This window comes from Taurulus bubalis, assembly GCF_910589615.1.
Source record: "Taurulus bubalis genome assembly, chromosome: 6".
NCBI classification, from domain to species: domain Eukaryota; kingdom Metazoa; phylum Chordata; class Actinopteri; order Perciformes; family Cottidae; genus Taurulus; species Taurulus bubalis.
Genome location: NC_136594.1, coordinates 18,159,319 through 18,182,982, shown reverse-complemented (window position 1 = coordinate 18,182,982; position 23,664 = coordinate 18,159,319). Strand labels below are relative to the sequence as shown.

The 23,664-nt window shown below is 41.2% G+C and overlaps 1 protein-coding gene across 1 annotated transcript; it reads right to left on the bottom strand.

Moving 5' to 3' along the window:
• Positions 1–422: 422 nt before the first annotated feature.
• Positions 423–22,955, bottom strand: gnav1 (guanine nucleotide binding protein (G protein) alpha v1; the record flags this gene model as incomplete). Its single annotated transcript, XM_079219100.1, has 9 exons — positions 423–613; positions 2,055–2,142; positions 5,017–5,088; positions 5,270–5,399; positions 13,470–13,598; positions 15,214–15,374; positions 16,052–16,144; positions 22,470–22,561; positions 22,826–22,955. 9 exons carry the CDS (start codon positions 22,953–22,955, stop codon positions 423–425), a joined length of 1,086 nt encoding a protein of 361 aa, XP_079075226.1.
• Between the last annotated feature and the right edge of the window lie 709 nt (positions 22,956–23,664).

Here is a 23,664-nt window from a genome sequence, read left to right as displayed (position 1 = left end):
CAGACAGACACACACACACACACACACACACACGCGCGCACACACACACACACACACACACGCACACACACACACACACACACACACACACACACACACACACACACACACACACACACACACACACAGAGAATAAATGGCATCAGTCCTCAAAATGTAACTTCGCCATTCATAGTCTGATTTTGTAGTACAGTACAAAATATAAATGCCCAGTTCTCAACACAAGGTTTCAAAAGTCATCGTTTTAGGGCTCAACCCCAAGATTCAAGCGTCACAGAGGATGAAATGCAACAGAGCGCCAGAGCTCCCAGGCTGCACCTGCAGAGAGAAAACCATGCGTTTGGAGCTGATGATCTTCATGTCATTTCAAAAGAGACATCCAGCCCTGACTGTCCAGTGATGCGTCGGATCTACGCTGGCAGTTACAGGAGCGACACGGCCTCCAGATTCTCTTTGATTATCGTGTCCATGACCACCTGGAAGACGACCTGGATGTTGGAGGTGTCTGTGGCCGTGGTGAAGTGGTGGTAGATGAGTTTGCTGGGAGTAGTGTTGAGTGAGACGAAGGTGGCGGAGATGAAGCGGGCTGACGAGTCCACATCGCAGTCTGCACCTGGAGGAGAGATGAGGAGGGGTGAAACATCTGGTTCCTTTCTACAGAAATCTGAAAAGGTGTAGATGTCAGCCAGCGGGGCTTAGACACCGGGAAAGATTGTGAAATAGCTCAGGTAACCGGACAAAACAGAATTTATGATTTACATGTTTGCGTTTCAAAAGAAAAACAACATGAAAAAAAACAACAAGATAAAAATAAGATACAAAATTGTTGTGAGGCTGATCTGTTGACAAAAAACATGAACTAGCTACGAGGGACAGGCATCACACCAACCATCACCTGTCGCACCTGAACAACAAATGATGCCACTGAGAGTTCATGAAAAAATAGTTTTCTAAGCAGTGATGGAAAACGTATTCTGATCCTATACGTAAGTAAAAGTACAGATGTGTCATTTTCTGTAAATCATACTTAAATTATCAAAGTAAAACTACTTCTGCAGTAAAAGGTTCCAGTGACTAATATATGATCATAATGACATTATTAGATCCTTAATACTGACACAACAATGTGTGAGTAGCATGTTGCTGTTGTAGTTGGTCGAGGAGGAGCTACTTTATCTGCTTAGATACAGTTCAATTGTTTATTCCAGTGGTTCCCAACCTCCAAAAAGTCTGATGATAAATCTGAGGGGTGTACTTTTTCTGTAGTCTGTAATATTTTTATGAAATATTGGATAATTTGAAGGTTTTTAAAAGAACATACGTTAAAAGTTTAGAGAAACAAATCCTTTTTTGGGGGACTGTTAACAACTCAGACGTCTGAAACTTGACAAGACGCCACAACTACACACATTTCTTGAGTAAATTAATGTTGTTACCTTCCACCACTGTTACTAAGAAAACACATCAAATATTAAGCTAAAACTAATGAATGAATGGGTTAAACATCCAGCTTCTGCCATCCAGGTCATAGTGGTAGTATTAGAAATGCAAACCTGAGCAAAAGCACTGAAAAAAAGAAAACCAAACCTGAACATCGACAATTTTAGAATAATCTTACATCAAATATTTTTGTTAAAATATCCACTTTCATATAATTTAATGGCATTGTAAAACATTCAGATAAAATTAATTAAAATTAACACATTAACAACACGACAGGGATGGTGTTGGTGAAAGTGTATATGCGCTCATGGGATAGGGCTGTGAGGGAACATCAGATGAAAAAGGTCGGGGGCCACTGTATTAGACTGGTCATCAGATCTGAGGTCAGTGTGAAATGGACGGTGGCTCTGCGGGCTGACCCCAATCCCAAGAGTTTTAGCATTTATATTGACATTTGCATGAGATCAGAGAGGACACAGCCCCTGTAGATCCCACTGAGACGTGGGATCAAACTGCTGAGCCGAGTGCATACAAAAATATTGGTGTTGGTCTTATACATCCACGTGGACACTTGTATGAGCAGAAAATAATACAATTTACATCAGTCCTACCTTTAAACTGTGGCAAGTATAAACGCAGATGTCGCCCAGAGTGTAAAATCTTGTCTTGAAAAAGGTCTATCTTGTTCATGAATAAAATCTGCAATAAAAACACACACACACACATCACACAAACACACACACAAAATCAGCTGAGAGAACATCAACGGCTTCGTTTCCAGTGTGAAAGATAGATATTGAGAAAAGAAAATGTTGATTTTACGACACCCATTTATACAGTCACATCTATTGTCGCTTTGCAGATATTTACCTAAAATGATTGAAAATCAATAGCGGTGTTGAAAACCAGCATGGTGTGGTGATGGTGGATCAATTAGCTCTATCTACTGTGCAATCAATCACTCATAGCTACCACTTCATTAATCTGGGACTCAACTGTTTTGTTTCACTGCCTCTAAACTCAATTTGTGCTCCACAGCGGAGGCATCTCACAGGTACTTTTGGTTTTGCGGTCAACCAATTAAAACTAGGCCCAAGAGTTGTCTTTTCCGGCCCCTTTGCTCGCAAAAACACACATGAAAAAAGATAATAACAGATTTTCAACGCCTAGGTGTGTAATTATCACTGACCAGCCACAGTGAAGAGTTAATTGAGGTGGAGGTTACAAATTTCCCTCCCACGTTAAAACGGTATCATTAAACACTTGTTTAATGAGCCTGTTAGCAATGTTAACGTGCAGGCCCACACACAACCTGCACATAAACCCGTCACACACACATTTAATTGTCCATTTACCTCTATTGAAGCCTTAAATAAAAAAATCCTGGTTATATCAAAAAGATGACTTTGGTGTAACACTCAACTTCCTTGTTAAAATTTTGACAAATATGGCAAACGTAAACCCCTCATCCAGAGATTGACTTGCATAGAGTTTTCTATCATAAAGGCCCGACAGAAGTGTTAAAAAAGAGTTGTCACGGTGACAGGCTTCTTTTGAAAAGTTGCAAAAAATGCTCAGAGTCAACAGCAAGTGAGACTCGCATCAACATGCACTGACTTGTCTTTTAAGTGGGCTTTAGATGAGGTAAGTGGAATAAATTGAACAAGCTCGTTACACGCTCGTTTTAATGTGATCATTTACCGGAAAGGAGAACGGAAAAACACAGAGAGGGGAAAAATGTCTCCTCGCCAAAGCTCACCCTAATTACAACTCGCTGTTTAATTACGAGTGACGGAGGACTCAGAGACAAAGAAATGAGGCAGTGCCGTGTGTGTGTGTGTGTGTGTGTGTGTGTGTGTGTGTGTGTGTGTGTGTGTGTGTGTGTGTGTGTGTGTGTGTGTGTGTGTGTGTGTGTGTGTGGAAACAGCATTTATAAAACGCATTAGTGTTATTCTTGTTTCATGGTGTCATAGAACAAATGGGGAGCCACAAAAAGAGTTTGCTTGTGTCCCCTTCATGTTTTCTGTCCACAAACTGTCAAACTGAATTGCGGTTCCCACCCTCTTCAGCGGGAGCCTTTTTGTCTTGTTATTTTTTAAATATAGCTGTAGCTACTTGCCAGTCAGGATGAGTGGTGGATAAATCCACTACAACTAAAGTTTCCACTTAGAAACACATTTTCCAGAGTAGAATCAAAGGTGAAATAAATGGATCAAAAAGTCTTTAGGATTATTTTTCTATAGTGTCAATTACATTGTAACCCCCTACAATAATTACGTGAACACATAGACTGTATATAAAGATACAGTCAATGGGCCAACACAAAGACGTATGTACTTATGCACAGTGTTGCTTTGAGTTCACTGCTAACGTCAACATGCTCACAATGACGGTGCTAACGCGATGATGTTTAGCAGGTTAACCGTGGTCTTCAGACTAGTTTAGTGTGTGAGCATGCTAACATTAAACACACATCATGGAAAATTGATGCGTTATTATGAATCCCACGACATTCACGCGATGAAGCTCTAGCGTAAGTTCAGACAGGAAGACAACCCCCTCACGGTAGGCTCGTAGGCCTCTCACTCATACTGTCCCTCACCAGCAGCACACATACTGGAGGTCCCTGTCAGAAGTGTCAGAAGTGTCATTAGCGTCAGACTCTATCAGCTGTTCAGCAGCTGGGCGCGCCCAGCCAATAGCGCAGAGTCACGCCCTCTTCGCTAGCCTATCAGCCTGTTGCTGTCTCCTTTTTAAATGTGCTGTATTCCTGCCTCTAGCGTCCTGCTGCTGTCTCATGCGACCCGCCGCCTCCCCAGCATCATCCGCCCTCTCAGATTCAGCACCCCATCTGCATCTCCAGCAACTCCAGCAGAACCTCCAGCCACCACCACCAGTGTCTGGACTCCTCGAGGGGACATACAAATTGCTGCCACTCAGGGCAAACACAGCGTGATCTCAATCTCCTCGTGGAGTTCAAGCGCCAAATAAATTATGTGTAACCCATGAACGCATCATCTGGCACAATAAATATTAACTACTAATCACTCACTGTCTCTCCTGATTGAACCGTCTCTGGCTCAACCCGCTATGAGGGGCGGGTATTGCCGAGAAGAGCAGTGGGATTGATCATTACGCCACTTTGACTTGTGGACAGGAGCCGGGGATCAAACCACCGACCGGCTGAGCTAGTTAGCTAGCAGGCTGTAGACTCTTAGTGCGGTCTAGTCTTGGTTTGGTCAATCTGTTAATAATGTTCCCCACTCAAGTCCCACCTAAAAAATGTAAACAAAAATATGAGAGGAGAAAATCCCTCTTTGGTTGATCTGGTTATAATCCAGTCAAGAGCAGTAGCTTTGTTTTAAACATACTCTTTAGCTTTGGTCCAGATTGAAAGATTATCAGCCAGATATCTATGAATAAATGATGTTATATAGGGACACTTATTGTGACTCAGGAAACCATTTATCGGCACAATACCAGGAGGCAACTCTTTACATCGGAAAGCTTCTCTCTTTTTTTTTGTTCACATCATCTTCATCCTGATGTGGAGGAAGTGAGTGTATTTCTCACCATGGATGTGCTGCGAAAGAAAACGTTGTTGCAGATGGAGGAGAAGAGCTTCATGCTCTCCTGAAGACGATTCTGCAGAGAAGACAATAACACCATCAGATAGCTGCAGAGGGGCAGACACTTTGTCATTCCTAAAACTTGGTCTATGAGGACAGGAGGTAGTGTGATTGGGTGAGACTTAACAAGTGCTCTCGAGTGGCTTTGCATGGAGAGCATTAACATTCGTAAGGGAGGGATTGAGTGCAGCTTGTACCACGGAAGGGTCTTCCACCAGCGTCATGTCGTAACCGCTGAGCGCCACCACGAACAGCACCGCCCTGACATCCTCGAAACAACCAATCCACTTCCTCCGCTCTGTTCTCTGGCCTCCAACGTCGTACATGCTGTACACAGAGGGAACAAACAAGTTTGACAAGTCAGGATGAGGAATTGAGCTGAAGAAGGGGAATTTAAGATGCAGCTAAATATTTCTTTGAAAAGTTAAATGAAAAGATCTGAAACAACATATCTCTTTGGCTGCTAAATGCTGAATGTTCAAAAGCTAGTTTCTTAATGTTTCTGTTTGAGTTTTTGTGTTGAAAACAGCTGCCTGTTGCTGCTGGAAAAGAAACTATGAGAGCAAACCAAAAGCTGTGGGTCATAAAACCAAAACAAGGAGTTTAAGAAGCTAAAACACATTTAATCCACTGTTAATATAAAGATTATTTGGACAGTTCAACAACACTCGACTTGATGCATCAGAGGAATACATTCAGGTTAAGTCATCACAGCAACATTCAACTTTGTACATACAGAATGTGTAAACTGTATATTGTGTGAGGCCGTTAGTTGGGTATGAGGCGACAGGCTACAATCTGTGTCACGTAATTTCTAGGATAAGTAACAATGTTAAACAGTGCGACAACAACCAATGGACCTCGTACTTATCTGATTGTCAAACCTGTGATCTGACCACACACGTGTTGTCACGTATGTCACTGATCAGAGCTCCTCTCAGCACAGTGTTAGTGCGTCTCATCTCCGTCCCATATACTATAATCATTGCATAATAAACACTTCATAGTTTATAGCAGTTTATTTTGGACACTAATCAACCATCTGTCAGCTTTAGAGTCACACGCCTGTAATTTTCAAATTTACCAAATGCAGAAATAACACAGGTGTAATTAATAACCACGATGATGGCTGCATCCTATTTGGGTGTGCTCCATTAATGGCCTTGATCTGTGCACACTGGCTCAATGATATGATGAGAGATGTTTGTAAGTTTACTGTACAAAAAGCTAAAATAGGGATTAAAAGAAGATGCATTTCTATTGGAGTTCAATTATGGAATAACGCTAAAATGGATGTAAGAATGGTCAACTCATTTTTGGTTTTCAAAAGGATTATTTATTAAATAATTTTGAGGGTTACAAGTGTGATTGAAATGTATGTATATGGAAGATTATTATTTTATTTTTTCTTTATTTCGAATTAATTATCTGATTTAATTGATAATAATAATTTAGGATAGGAATATATAAGCATTTTTGCTTCTACCTATACCTTTTCAGTCTTTCTGCTTTGTATATTATATAGAATATTGTATTGTATTGGAATGATTAACTGAATAAAACACACAAACAAACAAACAATATGACACACCTCTACTTTTTCTTGCTGTTACAAATTAAAAACAACAATAACAACTAATCAATAACAACAAAAGCTGTGTGATAAGAGAGATCGGCACTGTGATTCTGGGCCCAGGTGGTTTAGCAGGGTGACACACTCCAATCAAGGACCTTCAAGGGACTGAACCCCCCCCCCCCCACACACACACACACAGACAATTATCATTAATATTGTAAGAGATATCGTCCCTTGTGGTATTTTACTAATCAGCAGGAGAACGGCTCATTATGTGTCTATTTATTGTTCATCAGACAGTGAAGGCAGCATTGTATTTACATTATATACCAGCAAATGTGTGCGTGTGTGCAAGTATGTGGTATGACATCTCACTGTGACTGACATGTCCTTTATCAGGATTCAATTTCCAGTAGAGAAGTGTAAAGCTGAGCTTTCAGTGTGTTCATGACCTTCCATACTGATAGTGCAGCCTACTGTAGCACTGAGGGGTAGCTCTAATCAATGACAGATTGTATTGGTTCTGGATAAGGTCAGATATTCCTAAAATATGCGACACACACACACACACACACACCTCTGAAGACCGGGCTTCCTCCTTTTTCAATTTTCATCAAGACAATCACAACACGGCAGCAGAAAAAAAAGTGTAAAGGTCAATGTTCTCCAAAAGGACGAGAGAGAAAAAACACAAAGAGCACAGAAACACAGAAAGAGACAGACACAGATTAGTTTGTCCCACTTCACCCATTTTCAAATCCAGGTGTGCCATCTCCCACTTTCCATTTGAGCATCCATCGAGTTAATGCAGCTCTTTATTGAGAGAGGAAATGAACATGTGGAAACACAGACGCGCAGAGAGGGAAATAAACCACGCAGGGGTGAAAAGTAAAGATGAGGCAAGAATCCCGATGGAAAATTTGCATGGAAAATGATGTGCGACAGAGAACATGTCAGTGAAGCTGATGCATCATTACACAAGCCTACTTGCAAGCATATGTGCACAACGTCACACACACTCAAGACACACCACAATCCCCTCACGATGTGAGCTTTCATATCGTATTCAGTCAAGTGCTGACTCCTGCTTCCAGCAACCTGCCTTCAAACGAGCAAGATAAAAAACTGACAAAATATACTGTAAATTCATTAATACAAGTTATTAATTGCAGACGGAGGAAGACAGATGTGTGTCACATGACTTGGACTAAGGACTTCAGACTCCACAAGAAAACAACAAGACTAACACTCGGGCCACACAGCTATGTGACGATGGACTTACGCAACGTGAGGCTTTTAAGGTCAGCGTGCCAACATGCTCAGTGAAAGCTTTAGCGACACTTGCTTAGCTTTGTTCAACACTTCATTCCATTTGTCACTATTCCAAGTCCACCTTGTACTTCTTCCTTTAAACAACGTCTTCAGGCAGGTGCAAAGGCTTGTATAAACTCCAGTGAGTGGACCTTGCATTAAGTTTTTTCTTTTGTCTAATTTGTTGCTGAGATGTGCCTGGAGTAAATGGGAGAGATATAGAAAATGTCAGGTCAACCTCATTTCGATAAGTAATAGAACAAACTTATATATATATATATATATATATCAATCAATACTTGATATTACATTTAAAACTACTATTACTAAATGGGTTTACATTTCAATTTGCATTACTTTGGTTTGGGAACACATTTTGACTAAAAGATCAGGACTGAAGTCTGTCTGTGGTGCACATACTATCTATTATTTAAATAATTCTCCAGATGAAAACGGATTAAGCCAATTGTACAGAGAGCAATCATGTTCCAACACTTTTCTTTCTGTGTCGCACCTGGTCTTATAATATCGTCCTCTCCTCCTTTACTCTCTCCACACGGCCCTTCTGGCACCATAATGTTCACCCTCATCAGTAGCGTTGTAATAGTAATTATCATAGCATTTGATGTTAATGATGCAGGGAAACTGAGGAGTTAAAGGTCAAACAGGACGTCTGTATGCAAACTAGGCTGCGTCTGGGTGAAAAGTTGTGAGACGTTATGCTCTTACGCACGCACGCACACGTGCGCGCACACACACATACACTTTTCTCATTTGCATGGACACACACATGCAAGCCTGCACACAGACACAGACGCTAGGAAGACGATGGATTGATGTCATCCTTTGCACTGTTGATTAAGTGTTTAAATAACAGGATCATGAGACACGGTTTGTAGTTAATGTACCGGTGATTCAGGGTGTAAATCACTGGTGAATCAAGGTTCCTTTTTTCAAATAATTCACAAAAAATTCACATATGCACTTTCTTTCAGAACATTTGATGAGATCGCTTCCACTCTCATAAGTGAGCTCCAAACGCAGGTGAGGGAGCAGGATTGAGGCAAAGGACTGATGTCACACTATCGTACTGTGTGGGATCTTTACTTCTCTGTTGACGGTATTTAATGTGAATTATGCAAATCGTGAACATTTGGTCACATTCATTATTCAGAGCATTAAGTTCCACAGAATAAACTTAGGTTTGATGTTTAACACTGAAAGCATATCACATTGTTACTGTTTTATTATTTAATTATATGTTTACTTCTAGATTTCTCACAGTACCAATGTTTTACAGGTAATGTGAGACGCAGCACAGAGGAAATGTCTCCTTCCTCTTAGCATCATAAAACCCCTTCAAAACTCATTGGAGCTTCTCTGAAATTTAGGCTACTATATTTTTTTAATTGAAAGGTCTACTCTCCATCTATGCTGAATGTTGTGCTTGCCTGTAGACAAATTGCACATTCAGTTGACCTGATGCACATCGGCAAAAGCTATATTTTCTATGGTATGCATAATAACTCAATAACTCAAAGCCAGAGGCCTGCATTTTTTGCATTCAATCATGACGAGAAGTTTGTGTATTCCTAGTATACTGAAATACTGAGAATTGTTTAACCAGTAAAGTTCAACATAAAACAATTGTTAAATAATAAAAAGGCAGGGCGCAGATGCTGGTTCTGATGAGAAACCTTGAGTATCGACCAGCAAGAGGGAGACGTTGAAGTGGAGGAGGCAGTTTCACATCGTGCAGCCTCAATATTTACAAAAGGAGACTGGGCTGCTTTCCTAAATCGTTGATGAATAAGCTCTGATATTGTTAGATGTAGTAGGTAAAAGATTAAGAACAGATACAAATATTGCAGGAATTTGGCTTGAGAGCAGACTGTTATTCAAAAGTCATATTCTACATTTTAATCAGAAGTAAAAAATAAAACTAGGCTTTGTGTATAGAATGACAGGATGTTTGTCATATTGTGCAGTCGACCTTCATGTCTGACTTTGACTATGGAGATATTCTGTATTATCATGATGCCCCATCAACACCCTGTGTATCCTCTTGCATTGCACTGAATCACCAATGACACATTTTGGACTCATCATTGATCTCTGTATCAAGCAGTCAAGAAGAAAAAGCCATCTTGTGTTATTAATTTATAATTCTCTCTATTGATGAAGCTTCCACAATACCTCACATCTCTCCTTTAAATCTTGAGATAGTCAAATAAGTAAACTAAAATAGAAAAGTAATATTGCACATGATATGATTATTATTGTTCTCAGTGTTTCAGCCGTCCTTCCTGCAGAAGGGGAGGACATACTGATGTTTCAGGTACGATGCACCTTTTAAACGGGATGATCTGCAAACTGCCGTCGAACTAGAGTTGTGCATTCTCCTTGGGGATTTTAAAGCTTTATTTTCTGATGTTTCTCTTAATTTGATTGTCTGTTTTTAGTTCCTTGTTATTGTGTACTTGTGTTATTTCTATTTAGCTGTTTGTGTTCTTTTGAATGTTTCCTGTTCTCAGGTCTCTCTTAGAAAAGAGACGTGAATCTCAATGAGACTGCCTACAAAATAAAAATGAAATAAAAACAAATTCTAGTGGCTCTACTTTTAATTAAGGAAATTCATTTGAAATTAATTTTTAAATAATGTGTTAACTCATTAGTTAGTAAAACTACAACATGTCTGAATGGAAAACTAGAGCTTGCTCTTTCTGAGAAACGCAAACCATCTACTTCTCCAAATCCCTTTTATATCCCTTTTGTTGCTAAGTTTGACATAATTACATTGACTTATGCAAAGCTCTTCATCAACCCCAAGGGCTTGATCTCTCCAAGTCACAGGCACAACCCCCCCTACACACACACACACACACACACACACACACACACACACACACACACACACACACACACTATCGCTATCATGGCGCTGTGTGTCAATTAACTTAACCCAATTATTTATCTCCTGAAGAATTCAGACAGATAATGGAGAGGGTGTGTGCGGGTGGGAGGCTGCGCTCTGTCCTGCAGCACCACCTGGGACTCTGCTCCCTCCTCTCAGGTCTGACACCGTCACCATTACAATGTTTCACAGTGAAACAAAACACACACACACACACACACACAAATGATTAAAAAGCAAAAACAACAAGTTCCTAAGATGACTCGACAGTGACGCAAACAGGAAGACTGCGAGGAAAAAGCTGTGCCGCAAAACAGATACGGTTATCATCAAAGAGTTTGTTTGCTGGTGAAACTTTTCCTGATGTGAAATACTGTCAAATCCAGTCAGATTTGTGCTTGCCATTAAAGGCAAGAACCCTCTCAAGGCAGTGGCATCCAGAAGCATTTAGATTTGACAAAAATACCCCCGACTGAAGTCATCTGCTGACAAACGGACTCGCTCTACAACGTTTATATGCTAAACAGAGATCTTATGAAACACTGAGGTAATGTGTTTTATTATTTTAATTCCCAATAAGATGTAATGACGAGCATGGATGATGGACAGGTTGTTATTGTGGAATAGAAGAGGTGCTCCTCAGGTAGACATTACGAAGAAATAAGAGGAAAGTAATCAAATTTTCTTTAAGTGACACACACACACACCCACACACACACACACACACACACACACACACACACACACACACACACACACACACACACACACACACACACACACACACACAAGATGATGTGTGTGTTGCTGTGAATGTATCCTTGTTAACCCTCCATCCATGGACCATTAGTCTTCCCATAAAACCAAACTCCGGAAAATCACCCACAATCCTTCATGCTGCCGCTATGAACCAACACACTAAAAGCCTGATTTCCACTTCTACGGATCACCGATGTTTAACGTCAACTTGTCCAATGTCTGTTTTATGATCAAACACATGAAGAACTGACGACATTCACTTCAGCCTCAGTGTCGTTTGTGTTTAGTGCTAATTGGCAAATATCTGCATGTTTACACATTAAACAAAGATGATGAACAGATCATCATACCTGCTAAATATCAGCATGTTAACATCACAGAGAATAGTGTTTTAGCTCAAAGCTCCACTGTGTACAGTACAGCTCGAAGAAATATCTTGAAGAATTTAATAAAATTAGAGTTTCTCTATTTATTTTTCAGAAAATATAATATACCACCCTACAGCCACTTCTTTGAGATAATCTATATTGTACCCAATTTCAAAATCTCCTTGTACAGTTGGTATTTTCTTTAATTTCACAGTTTTCAATACTTAATTCCAAGGAACTGACAGCAGAACATTTTTTCAAATACTTACAAATATGTCACTGACTATAATGTTTGAAATAGCTGAACAATTTATTCTAACATCCACTAACCAGCAGATAATGAAACCGGTGAAGTACCAACGTTGGCAGCGAATGCTTGAACGGATCCTTTGTCTTGTTAAATCCCTCATCAGATATCGTTTGATTTATAGTGGATGCCATTTTGTTGATTTTATGCTGTAATTTTCTGCACATTTTGTACAGTTTGTCAGGCTTTTACTTTTAAACTATAACACTTTCTCAGCTATTCTAACTCTCACAACTTCCATTGTTCATGCACTGACGTTGTTTTTCATTTTAACCACTTGAACTGACACGTGCAGCTCAATTTATTCTTGGCTGACATTTCAACTCCTTTCAGCACTTTCACTTCAAGTTAATTCAGTTTACATTGTAACTTTATTTAGCTGTTCTCTCTTAACTGCCATTTCAATTTATTTACATTTTTGTATTTTGACTTCCCCATCAACTACAACTTTACAAACATCAGAAGCAAGCACATGAAACTATTTTCTTCAGAAAATTTGACCTTTTCCAGTTTTAAAACGTATTCTTGTAAATTGTGATAATAACACATAAAAACAAAAACGTCCAAACAACAAAAGGAGGCTATGACAACCTCAGCAGCTTAATCAGCGTGTAGAATTAATGTTTTAGTGTGGGCTTTTTATTTGCAGTAGTTACTGATGCTTAACGAACCAGAATCAGAGAAATCAAGTTCATTAATATCCTTCGCCCTGTCATAGCCATCGGCAGCTTCAGGAAATGAGTTCAGCCATTGGATGATGATAAAGGCGTCGGTATTATGAGACTCCGGCTCGTTGATCAGAGACGAATATTGTCATCTGACGTCAGCCCCAGATACCTGCCCTCTGCTTCTTCACTGATAAGACCTAGCCACTCATGCCCTTGAATCTGTGTGTGTGTGTGTGTGTGTGTGTGTGTGTGTGTGTGTGTGTGTGTGTGTGTGTGTGTGTGTGGTCAGTAGATTTAAATCTGAGCGATAGGTGTCATATTGACGTATTGAATGAAGCCCCCCATCTCCATCTCGCATCTCGGGCCCATCACTGTGGACAGAGATAAGCGTGTCACAGCTGAAGAAGTGAAGTACGTTGGTACGACAGGCGCTTCTGGAGAAGTCGAGTTCAGCTCTACCTGAGTCAGTGGTTACAAGAGTGAAAGGCATCTACCTGAAAATGAGACGGTTGACTTTGAACTGGGTCTCTATCACGCCTGTTGTCCTCAGTCGTACTCGCAGAACGTCTGTCTCTGTGGGCACGTACTCTGGAGACGTGATGCGGGTCAGGTTCTCAAAGAAACTGCCAAGCGAGGAAGAGGAGGAGGAGGCAGAGAGAGAAAGGGGAAATACGGAAAAGAAACGGGGGGGAAAGAAAGAGTGAAAGGAAGGTGAACTTGATAACCTGCAGACAAACTTGAGATCAAAAGAGAATCAGGTATCAGTTGCGGGTGTCTCATACATTGTGTGTGTGTGTGTGGGTGTCATGGCCATCAGCTGCCAGGTGGCGGGTAGAGCATGCAGTGATAACGCTGCAGGCCCAGGGGGCGCAGCGGCTCATCACCATGAATATTCACAATGTGGTTTACCATAATAACACACTGAGGCTAAGCTTTCAAACACAGATTAGCTATTAAAGGCAGCTATAGTGTAATCAACTGTATCATGTGTGTGTGTGAGTGTGTGTGTGTGTGTGTGTGTGTGTTCAGTGAGATGTGATCTGTTCACAAGCACACACAGACAGACAGACATACAAAGACACACAGGCTGTGACGTCTCCACCTACCTAAACTGACTGTGACATTCTCAACGAGTCATCCTGCATCAGTTTCTTGAACAGGGACACACATCCTGCTGCTTGGAAAACATGCTGCACAGCGCGAGTTTCTGTTTCGTACTTCTGTCTTTGTGAGGACCATTCTGAGTTGTAGAGGGGTCATTTTTCATTTGACCAATCCTCATTCCTTCAGTGAAAAAGCTAAACAAACCCATTGTGCACTATCTGCTCAGCACCAAACAACACAGAAACACTCTTACAGACTAGCTGGTGAACACAGAGGAGCATTTAGCAGCTATGATATTTCCGAGCCAGATTATCTAAATCATTTCATCTGGAATGTCTGTAATAATCTCTTAATTTTACAAGAAAACTGAGTAAAGTAATTTAACTTGTCGGTTTGTTCGATCGTCTTCGTATTATTACCAACAAGAATTATTGCCTTACTAGATCAAATAAATATTATAATATTATATTATAATAATAAAGTTGCACGAAACTATTCCAAAATGGAATAATGTAAAGTTATCGTAAGGATCTGGAAAATAAGGGTCCTCACAAGTATAGAAGTATGAACATGTGTGTGTGTATGCCTGAGGAAAGTGGAGGGTGATGTTTGGTGGTTCTCAGTGGGAACAAGGGAGGCTGTCGGTGTAGATAACCCCAGAGGCGAGGCCTCTTGCTGGGGTAGGGAATGAGAACAGACAGGCTCCTGGTGGGTCGTCTTACACGCGACATCCCTTCTACACTCATTTCTTATTTTCTTCTTCCTCCTCACTTCTTTACTTTCATTACTGTGCCTGCACACGCTTGTATTTTTCTTAAATATGCAAATGTTTTAACATTCACTGCAATCTTAATCATTATACCTCTACATTTGACCGTTTTTGTGTGTGTTGTGAAACCATTACAACACAAACTAATGCATGTATTTTAAAGATGTTAAATGGATGTATATAATACCCATGGAGATACATGTCATTTCACATTACTTGGGTTTGTCTCCCTCTTTCCTCTCCACTCCCCAGACTCTGATTCCAAGTGACAGCGAGCACACGGCCGAGCATCGGCTGCTAAGTCCAGCTAATTAGACCCCTGCATCTCCTCCGCACAGCGTGAGTGTGTGCTGCAGAGTACTCACTACAGCGCTGAGTCATTGAGCTCATACTCGTATCCCCTGGCCGCCGCCGCCCTCACCCCCTGGTCGGCCAGCAGACAGGACAGGGCGTGGCTAAGGAAAGGAAACAGCACCCGTTCTTCGTCAAAACAGCGCCCACACGACAGGACAGAATGGGCATGGACCTGCAAGAAGAGACGGAGACAGATATATGGATGGATGGACGGCTGGTCAGGAAGAGGGCAGATGGAAAAGAGGATGTGAGGCTTAACGACAGAAAAGTTCAGGAGTCTGTCTCGGCTCTCAAGACTTGGTAATTGTTACAGATGAACACATTTATGGATATACACACAAACACAAGTGAAAACACACACACACACGTATACACACCCTGGTGACATTTAATAGAGGAATTACTTTGGTCATCATCTCCCAGCAAGATGCGCTGAGTGGGTGGATAGTGGATGAGTTCTGATAACTTTGACCATAAAGTTAAAATCAAATTGAACCTCACAATCCAACCACCCGGTCTAGCGCTTTGCTCTTGTGCAAACAAACTGTTGCTGCGTGTGTAGTATGTAGTGTGTATGTATGTGTGTGTGTGTGTGTGTGTGTGTGTGTGTGTGTGTGTGTGTGTGTGTGTGTGTGTGTGTGTATGTGGCGTCAGATACAGCAACTGTGGCTGCAGTGTTGAGATGCTGCTCTCTAGTGGAGATCTGGTGCACTGAAGAAGACAAGAGGAGCAGAATGAAAAAGAGAAAGATAGAGAAGAGAGGGATTTGGAGAAAAGGTTTGCAAAAGAATGGAAAAAAAACTAAACTGCAAACAAATGCAGACACAGTTTGACATAGAGACAGACTACCTTGTTCCTGGTGTTAGCCAGGTTGATCCGGAGAACACCCATGCCATGGAGGACAAACTTCATGGAGGTCAGCAGGTTATCCAGCACTGCAGGCTGATGGTAACGTGAAAAAAGAAGAAAAAAAACTCAGCACTAACTAGGACAACGATACAGACAATCATACAGCAATAGCTTCACATTTTTGGAAAACACTTTTACTTTACTGTGTGTGTGTGTGTGTGTGTGTGTGTGTGTGTGTGTGTGTGTGTGTGTGTGTGTGTGTGTGTGTGTGTGTGTGTGTGTGTGTGTGTGTGTGTGTGTGTGCGTGCGTGGGGATGTGCGTTTCCATCTATCACACCCCATGGAACAGCAGGAGAGTGTAATTCACATAAATTAAACACATAACTCTGTTTTAGTGCTGGGAAACCTTGAGTCTTTAGTGACTGTGCAGAGTGACTCCTGCAGAGAGTCGGTGTGTGTGTGTGTGTGTGTGTGTGTGTGTGTGTGTGTGTGTATGTGTGTATGTGTGTGTGCTCACTCTCTGTCACTCTCCTGCCAGCTCAAGATAAGCTTCACATTCCATCACGATTCTATCACGGTCTGGTCGCTCTTCTCTCGCTCTCTGTTTCAGTGTCCACATTGAGATGCATTGATCTCCAAGTGAAATGTGCGAGGTGAGATAATTCAGGGAGGTGACGGGGCTTCATCTTACGAGGAAAGCCGGACTGAGCGCTGCATCGATTTGTGTTGGAAATAAGCTGCTTTGTGCCTTTGTCTCCCTCTGCCTCATCATCCCTGTCATCTGCTCAGATATATAATCTCACATTACACTAAATTAGTTATGCCATAATAGCACATTCTTATAGTGGATACTGGATGAATACTGGATGTTTTATGGTGCAGCTTCTATGTCGTATGACCATAAACATCACTAGAAACCAGGCATGTGATGTAGGGGTGATGGCAGCTACGAAAGGTGTTTATGAAGTGGTCTCTTGCTCTGGTAGTTACAGGTCGCTTAGTGAACAAGACTCAGAGAGGCTTTCAAGTATGAAAAGTGCAGCTGAGTCATAAGATACGACGAACAGGACGAAGAGTCTATAGCCATGGTTGCAGCTCTAAAAAGCTGTACTCAGGTGCAAAAGTGCGTTCTAACATGCTCACAAAGGCAATGCTAACATGCGGATGGTAGGCAGGTGTAATGTGAGCCATCCTCACCTTCTTAGTTAGCATGCTGACATTCGCTAATTAGCAAGAAACATAAAGTACAGCCGAGGCTGATGGGAATGTCATTACATTTGCAAACATCTGGTTATGAACCAAAGAAATGGACAATAACATTTTTTACATAATGATGGCGCCTGATGAAAAGTCAGGGGATCACCGACACTGCCATTCCTGCAGCCGCTGCTAGTGTGACTAAGAAGTACCGTCGACACAACAAAAAGGTGTTTTAGAAGTTAGTTCTTCTAAAACGTGTTCCTTAGTGAAACTGTCACGCTCATGTTTTGGTATTTTTAAGTATTCTTGCCGATTTGACCTCTGCTCAAGTTATTAAAAGTATGCAATGTCATACAATTCTATGGTCCAATAAGAATGATAACAAGTAAAGTTGGCCAGCCCTAATACGTGTAATAAAACTAACATGGAAGTAAAGGATGATGTGAATAACTGCCCGTTTATATGAGAGGATGTCTAAGGAAGGATAAGTGAAATCAGCTGTGTGACAGAGTGGAGGCTTTAAGGAATAATGCAATTACACAGAACACATATTCAATTGGGCCTCATGACACAAATGTATGAATTAAAGGGGGCATTAGAATCGTGTAGGGGACTACTATTGTGTAATTTCATTGTGGATTTATATCAGATTGTTGCTAAGATTTGAAGATGAATTTCTTAATTCAAACATATAGCACCCTCATGTGGCTGTTGTTCTTCCATTTTGAGATAAAGTTCTACCCTCTGTCACCAGCGTCTCTCTCCGACCTCGACTGGTTGTCTATGCGAGCTTGACGAGAAGAAACCAAACACTGTTGATGTTGGATGCCTCAAAACGCCTTATTTTTTAAGTATCCATTCTTGAGGCAGTTCACAGTAAAGAGTAATCTGGGCTGTCTGACACTTGAGCCTGCTTCAGAAGCGCTGATGCACTGAACAAATTGTAGCCAAAAAAAAAAGTATCTTAAAGTTACCCTGTAGCGTTTTTGAAAGCTCCTAGTGCTGAGAATTTTTATGAGGTCGTACCTGTTTTGTTTGTATCACTCACGAGGATGCACATGCACATGCACATGCACATGCATAAATAACAGGCGGCACAATTTATATTCTGGAATCGACAACGTGCCAACAAAGCAACGAAGGCAGTGAAGAAGAAGACTGTTCGTGAAGAAACATGGATGTAATCAATACTGGACATACAATGCATCTACACAAGCACACAATTTTAACGTGAGTTGAATCAACAATTATCAATTAATCAGTTATTAATTGAAGTTTTGTTAGCACTACAAATATAGCATTTATTGGATTTATTAAATTGCTAAATCTTAAAGTACAACGGATTAAATGACTGCCTGTATCTCTCGTTTCTCCCTTCAGTTTATTCATTCATTCATTCTTCTTCCTTCCTTCCTTCCTTCCTTCCTTCCCTCCCTCCCTCCACCTTTGTCCTCCTTAACAATTGTTTCTAAGTTCCTCCCCCTCTGACTCAGGCCTTACTTTGGTTTTGTGTTGACAGTAGAGGGGGAAGGCAGAGAGGGAGGAGGGGGGACATCAACATCAGAAACTTTGTGTGACTAACCGTACGTGAAGTAAACTGACCAATCAGCTTCTACTGGCTGTTGCAACTAAACACACTTTCTGCCGGATGGCTACATTACCCATAATACACAAACACTGGGCCATTCTTTCCACTGACCGATGCATGCCTACACACACACACACACACACACACACATGCGCACACGCGCGCACACACACACACACACACACACACACACACACACACACACACACACACACACACACACACACACACACACACACACACACAGCGTGGGGCCACAGGTCGGTGGCTGGTAATCTGAAACCACCATCACCTCTCTGGAATAGTAAAGTGTGAAAAGACGCTGTGTTCTAACCCGTGATTGTGTGTGTGTGTGTGTGTGTGTGTGTGTGTGTGTGTGTGTGTGTGTGTGTGTGTGTAAGAAAGTACAACAGACAGAAGTCCCTCACACCTTTCAAACCTTTGTTTCCTGCTGGCTACCAATACTCCGACCACCATCACCACCACAGTTTAAAGCATTGTGAGAACTTTATGTTACACTGTAGAGATATTACAACTCCCATTACAGTAGCATAATCTCTAAATCCATCCCGACACTGAACTATTATTCAAACTTGCTGTTTGGATCGGCTCCCTGAACCCAGACAACTAACAGCCATTAGCAGTTGTCTTGTGTCGGAGCAATTTACTACAAAAGCACAACAACAAAGAATGCAGCTGAACTGACGGTGGTCTGATATTTAATTATTAACCAAAGACTGTTCTGCTAACAATGTATAACTCAGAACGTGAGTGTGTGTTTGTAGTTTTTAAGCTTTATTGATTCCACAAACCACAATCTCACAGCCGTTCGAGGTGAGAAAGATCCCTGATTCTTTGTATTTATCAAGTAACTTAACCTTGAAACAAACACCTGAATCAACAAAGAGATTCCTGGCTGAAAAATACAAATTCAGTTCAGAAATGTTATACATTGGCGCATACACACACACACACACACACACACACACACACACACACACACACACACACACACACACACACACACTTTTGTTGACACAGAGTTGTGTGCATTGGAAGAGAATGAAGGGAAATTTCGGCCTATCCAGAGTAAAAGCAACACCACGGCCTCGGGCTGAAAATAAACGAGGGATGAGACAAAGAGGAGCCAGCTTCAGCGTCCTACCTTTCTCTACCCAAACCTGGCTGGCAGGGCCACAGAAAGACCAGAAAGAGAAATAAAGAGATGGGGGTTTTCTCACTGTGCCTTCAGGATAAATATGATAGAACAGATAGAGTGGAGCAGGGATTACCTGTCCAGTTCAAGTCCAGATGTTTACTGCTGCACTGGTGGACACAAAGAGGCTAGTTTAAGATAGCAGGTAGAAAGAGGTAGAAACAAATACAATGTGGAACAATAAGCACACGGCTTGATAAAGAACAATGAGCTCATGTGTGTGTGTGTGTGTGTGTGTGTGTGTGTGTGTGTGTGTGTGTGTGTGTGTGTGTGTGTGTGTGTGTGTGTGTGTGTGTGTGTATATTGACTGTGGGAGGTTGGGATGGTCAGGAAAGGGAAGGGCAGGTTTGTGAGTTAGTGTCATATTTCCAAAACAAGGGCGTTACCTGAGAACAAAGGCCAACCCAACTGACAGCATGGACAACAAAAGAGATGTGATTACTGCATTTAACACGTGTTCATACGTGTGTGTGCATGCTTGAACATGTTACACATTGTTGTGTAAATGCAACACAAGGAGGTTCTGAAACCATCAAGCATATACATTTTTATTTTTTATATTATTATTTTTAATGTGGTCATATTTAAGCGATGCAAGAAATAATTTGTCCCTTTTACCAGCTTTCTGAACAATGACATTGTGTAATTTTAGAGCTGGATATTATTTCAAAATGCCATGCTTGCTGCCTGAAGGATGGCCTTTATTAATTGAAATGTCTCGACAAACTTTGAATAGATTGTTATTGAATTTGGTGCATATGCTCTGGTCCCTATGAGGATGAATTGTAATCACTTTGGAGATGATCTTGTTTAATCTTGTAGCATCATCAGGTAACAACTCCTCATACCTGAGTTTCGATACCAATATAAAAGAATATATACTTTACAATAACATATTTTTCTACAGAATCTCTTTAACTTAATAAAATAGGCCAGTTCTCAAATATTAATGACCGTACAAAAACATTGCCTGAATAAAGTCTGTATAAAACTGTCAACATTTTAATTTAAATTAAGGAAAACCTGATCAAGTCATGGATAATGAATAAGACCAGACAATCAATACCGTTTTTTGGTACTTTTGGACAGGTTTTGATACAAATTTATTTCTGCACCAAGAAAATGTTGAGATTTGATATCCAGCCCTCCTCAAACTGATAAAAAAGCATAAATGGATCTCCTCATGAAAGAAAGCATGATTCTTGTGTTGAGAGGAGGGAACTGCAGACTAGGTGACTGAGGCAGCAGAAGTAGAGAGGAGTGCAGGGAGGGAGCTGCAGGCGTCTTTAATATCTAGGAATGCATTCAAACATCCCAGCTGCCAGTACAAACAACTGGGAGCTACATATGTCATATGAGTGTGAGAGAGCACAATCCTGACCATGAGCAACTGCAAAAAAAGGTTTTAATAAAGCTTGACAGTGTTTTTGGACACAAGATGATCAACAACTTAACAGCAGTGTGAATTATATTTAGGAGAGTTCGACCTCCACCATCTTCATCTGTGAAGTTTGCCTCATCAGTCCGTTCCAGTGACAGAGCTGTTATTAAAGAGAACGTATCTGGAGCGTGAAGAAGACAGAGAAAGGCCTTCTCTGTCTTCACATACTCATTATGACAGGAAGGAGGAGACAAAGAGAAAAGGATACAGAGTAGTAAAGGGGAAAGGGAGGGGAAAAGAGGAGAGTACAAATTTAGTAAGAGGTTAAAGGAGGGGGATGTGGAAAAAGATAAGCCTTCAATAAAAACAAGCTGATGTGTGTATGTGTGTTGAATCGTTTTCATTCTCCGGATCCTTAGTACAACAGAGGAATCTGGCTTCCAGTTGCTCGCACACACGCACGCGCACGCGCACGCGCACACGCACACACACACATACACACACACACACACACACACACACAAGCAGATGTGAGCCAAACCACTGCATACCAACTTGGATCTGACCCTATGTATCGTGAGAAAATTTCCCCACAGGAACATCGGCTCATTTTGCATCTCATCTCCTGTTCATCTCCATCACCGACTCCACATCTTTAACTTTAATTCCACTCCTGTAATGCATTAATGTGCCTGCAGCATAAACCAACCTCTTGGCTTCCCCTTGTTGGAGTCAAGTACTTACTTGAAACTGAACTATGATGATAACCTAAACAACTCACATATTGAGCAGCTAGAGGAACTTATCAGTTTTGTACCACTTCTGCTCAAGACACATGTGATTGTTATCCAGCTCTCTTCTTCTGGAAACATAACACAAAGCCCACTGTGTTCTAATAGACTGTTATCTAATGTATTAAAAAGCATCCGGCAGGGTGAACCAGTCTCCTCAATATATATATATATATATATATATATATATATATATATATATATATATATATATATATATAGTATATGTGTGCGTGTCCAACCTTGAAGCTGGTGAGCTCTTGCTTGGTGAATCCATGACTGTGAATGATCTTCATCTGTTTGACCAAAGTGCTTTTACCGCTCTCTGCTGCACCTGGAGGTTGTAAATAGGGGATTTTAAGTAGAGATAAACCATATGAAACTTGATCTATGATCAAGTTTAATCATTGAATATACAAAGGTTAAATTAAGCACTGGATTTATGAGTCTGTCACAATCGAAATTCGATTGAACATTTTGAGATTGTATCATGTCAAAATATCCAGCGAGAGATTCAGGTGCTATTCGTATATTTCATGGTCCATGAGCACAGTCGGTCAATTGGGCGAGTTTAAGGATGTTCAGGAGTCAGTCTCACCTAGTAGGAGTATTTTAACCACATTCATCTCCCGCTTGGCGTACTCGTACAGGTCTTTGTCTATCTTGGCACTGTGTATCCTCGCCTTCTTCTGCTCCTCTGTAACTTCGGTACCGAGGCACAGTCCCATCCTGAGCGCTCATCTCCTCCCCGAGCCCCGCCGGAGAGGAAAAACAAAGGCAGGGAAGTCCAGGTTAGAAATCAACCCGAACGTGTGTCTAGGAGCTGCATGCTACGAGCTGGCTGTTAACTCTCGAAAAGAAACGTCCAGGCCATCTCCGACACATCCTTCAAACTCCAAGAGTCGGCGGGCTCAACCCGTGCGGACAAATGTGATTTTACGCATCGCTCCGGTTGTTGTTTTTTGTGTCCTTCTCGGTGGCAGAGCGTAATGGGCGGTAACTTTTCAACGACTGTCCTCAGCCGTGAAAACACCAAACTGTTGTCACGGTTCAAAACCTTCCCTACCGCCTTGGCAAAGAGCCCAGACGATCCTAAAAAGTGCCTCCTCCCACCGCAGGCTCCCGCACAGATGGAAAAGTTTTGGACTTCCCTGGGAAGTGACGTTCCGGAGACAAAAATGCAGAATACGCAATTTCACCTGTGTGCGCTGAGAAATCCTTTGAAGTGGTGCAAAGTGACTGAGTAAGTTCAGTAAAGTACTGTATTTCCACTTTTAAATACCAGATACTTTGTCTACAAAACATATGATCTCTTTATATGTTACACTATAATGCATTATTATAGAATAAAGCATTTGCAATCACACACATGTGATTTCAATTATCATGTTTCAGTTTTGTTAAGTTATGATGGATTTACAGGGTGTGATGCCACCA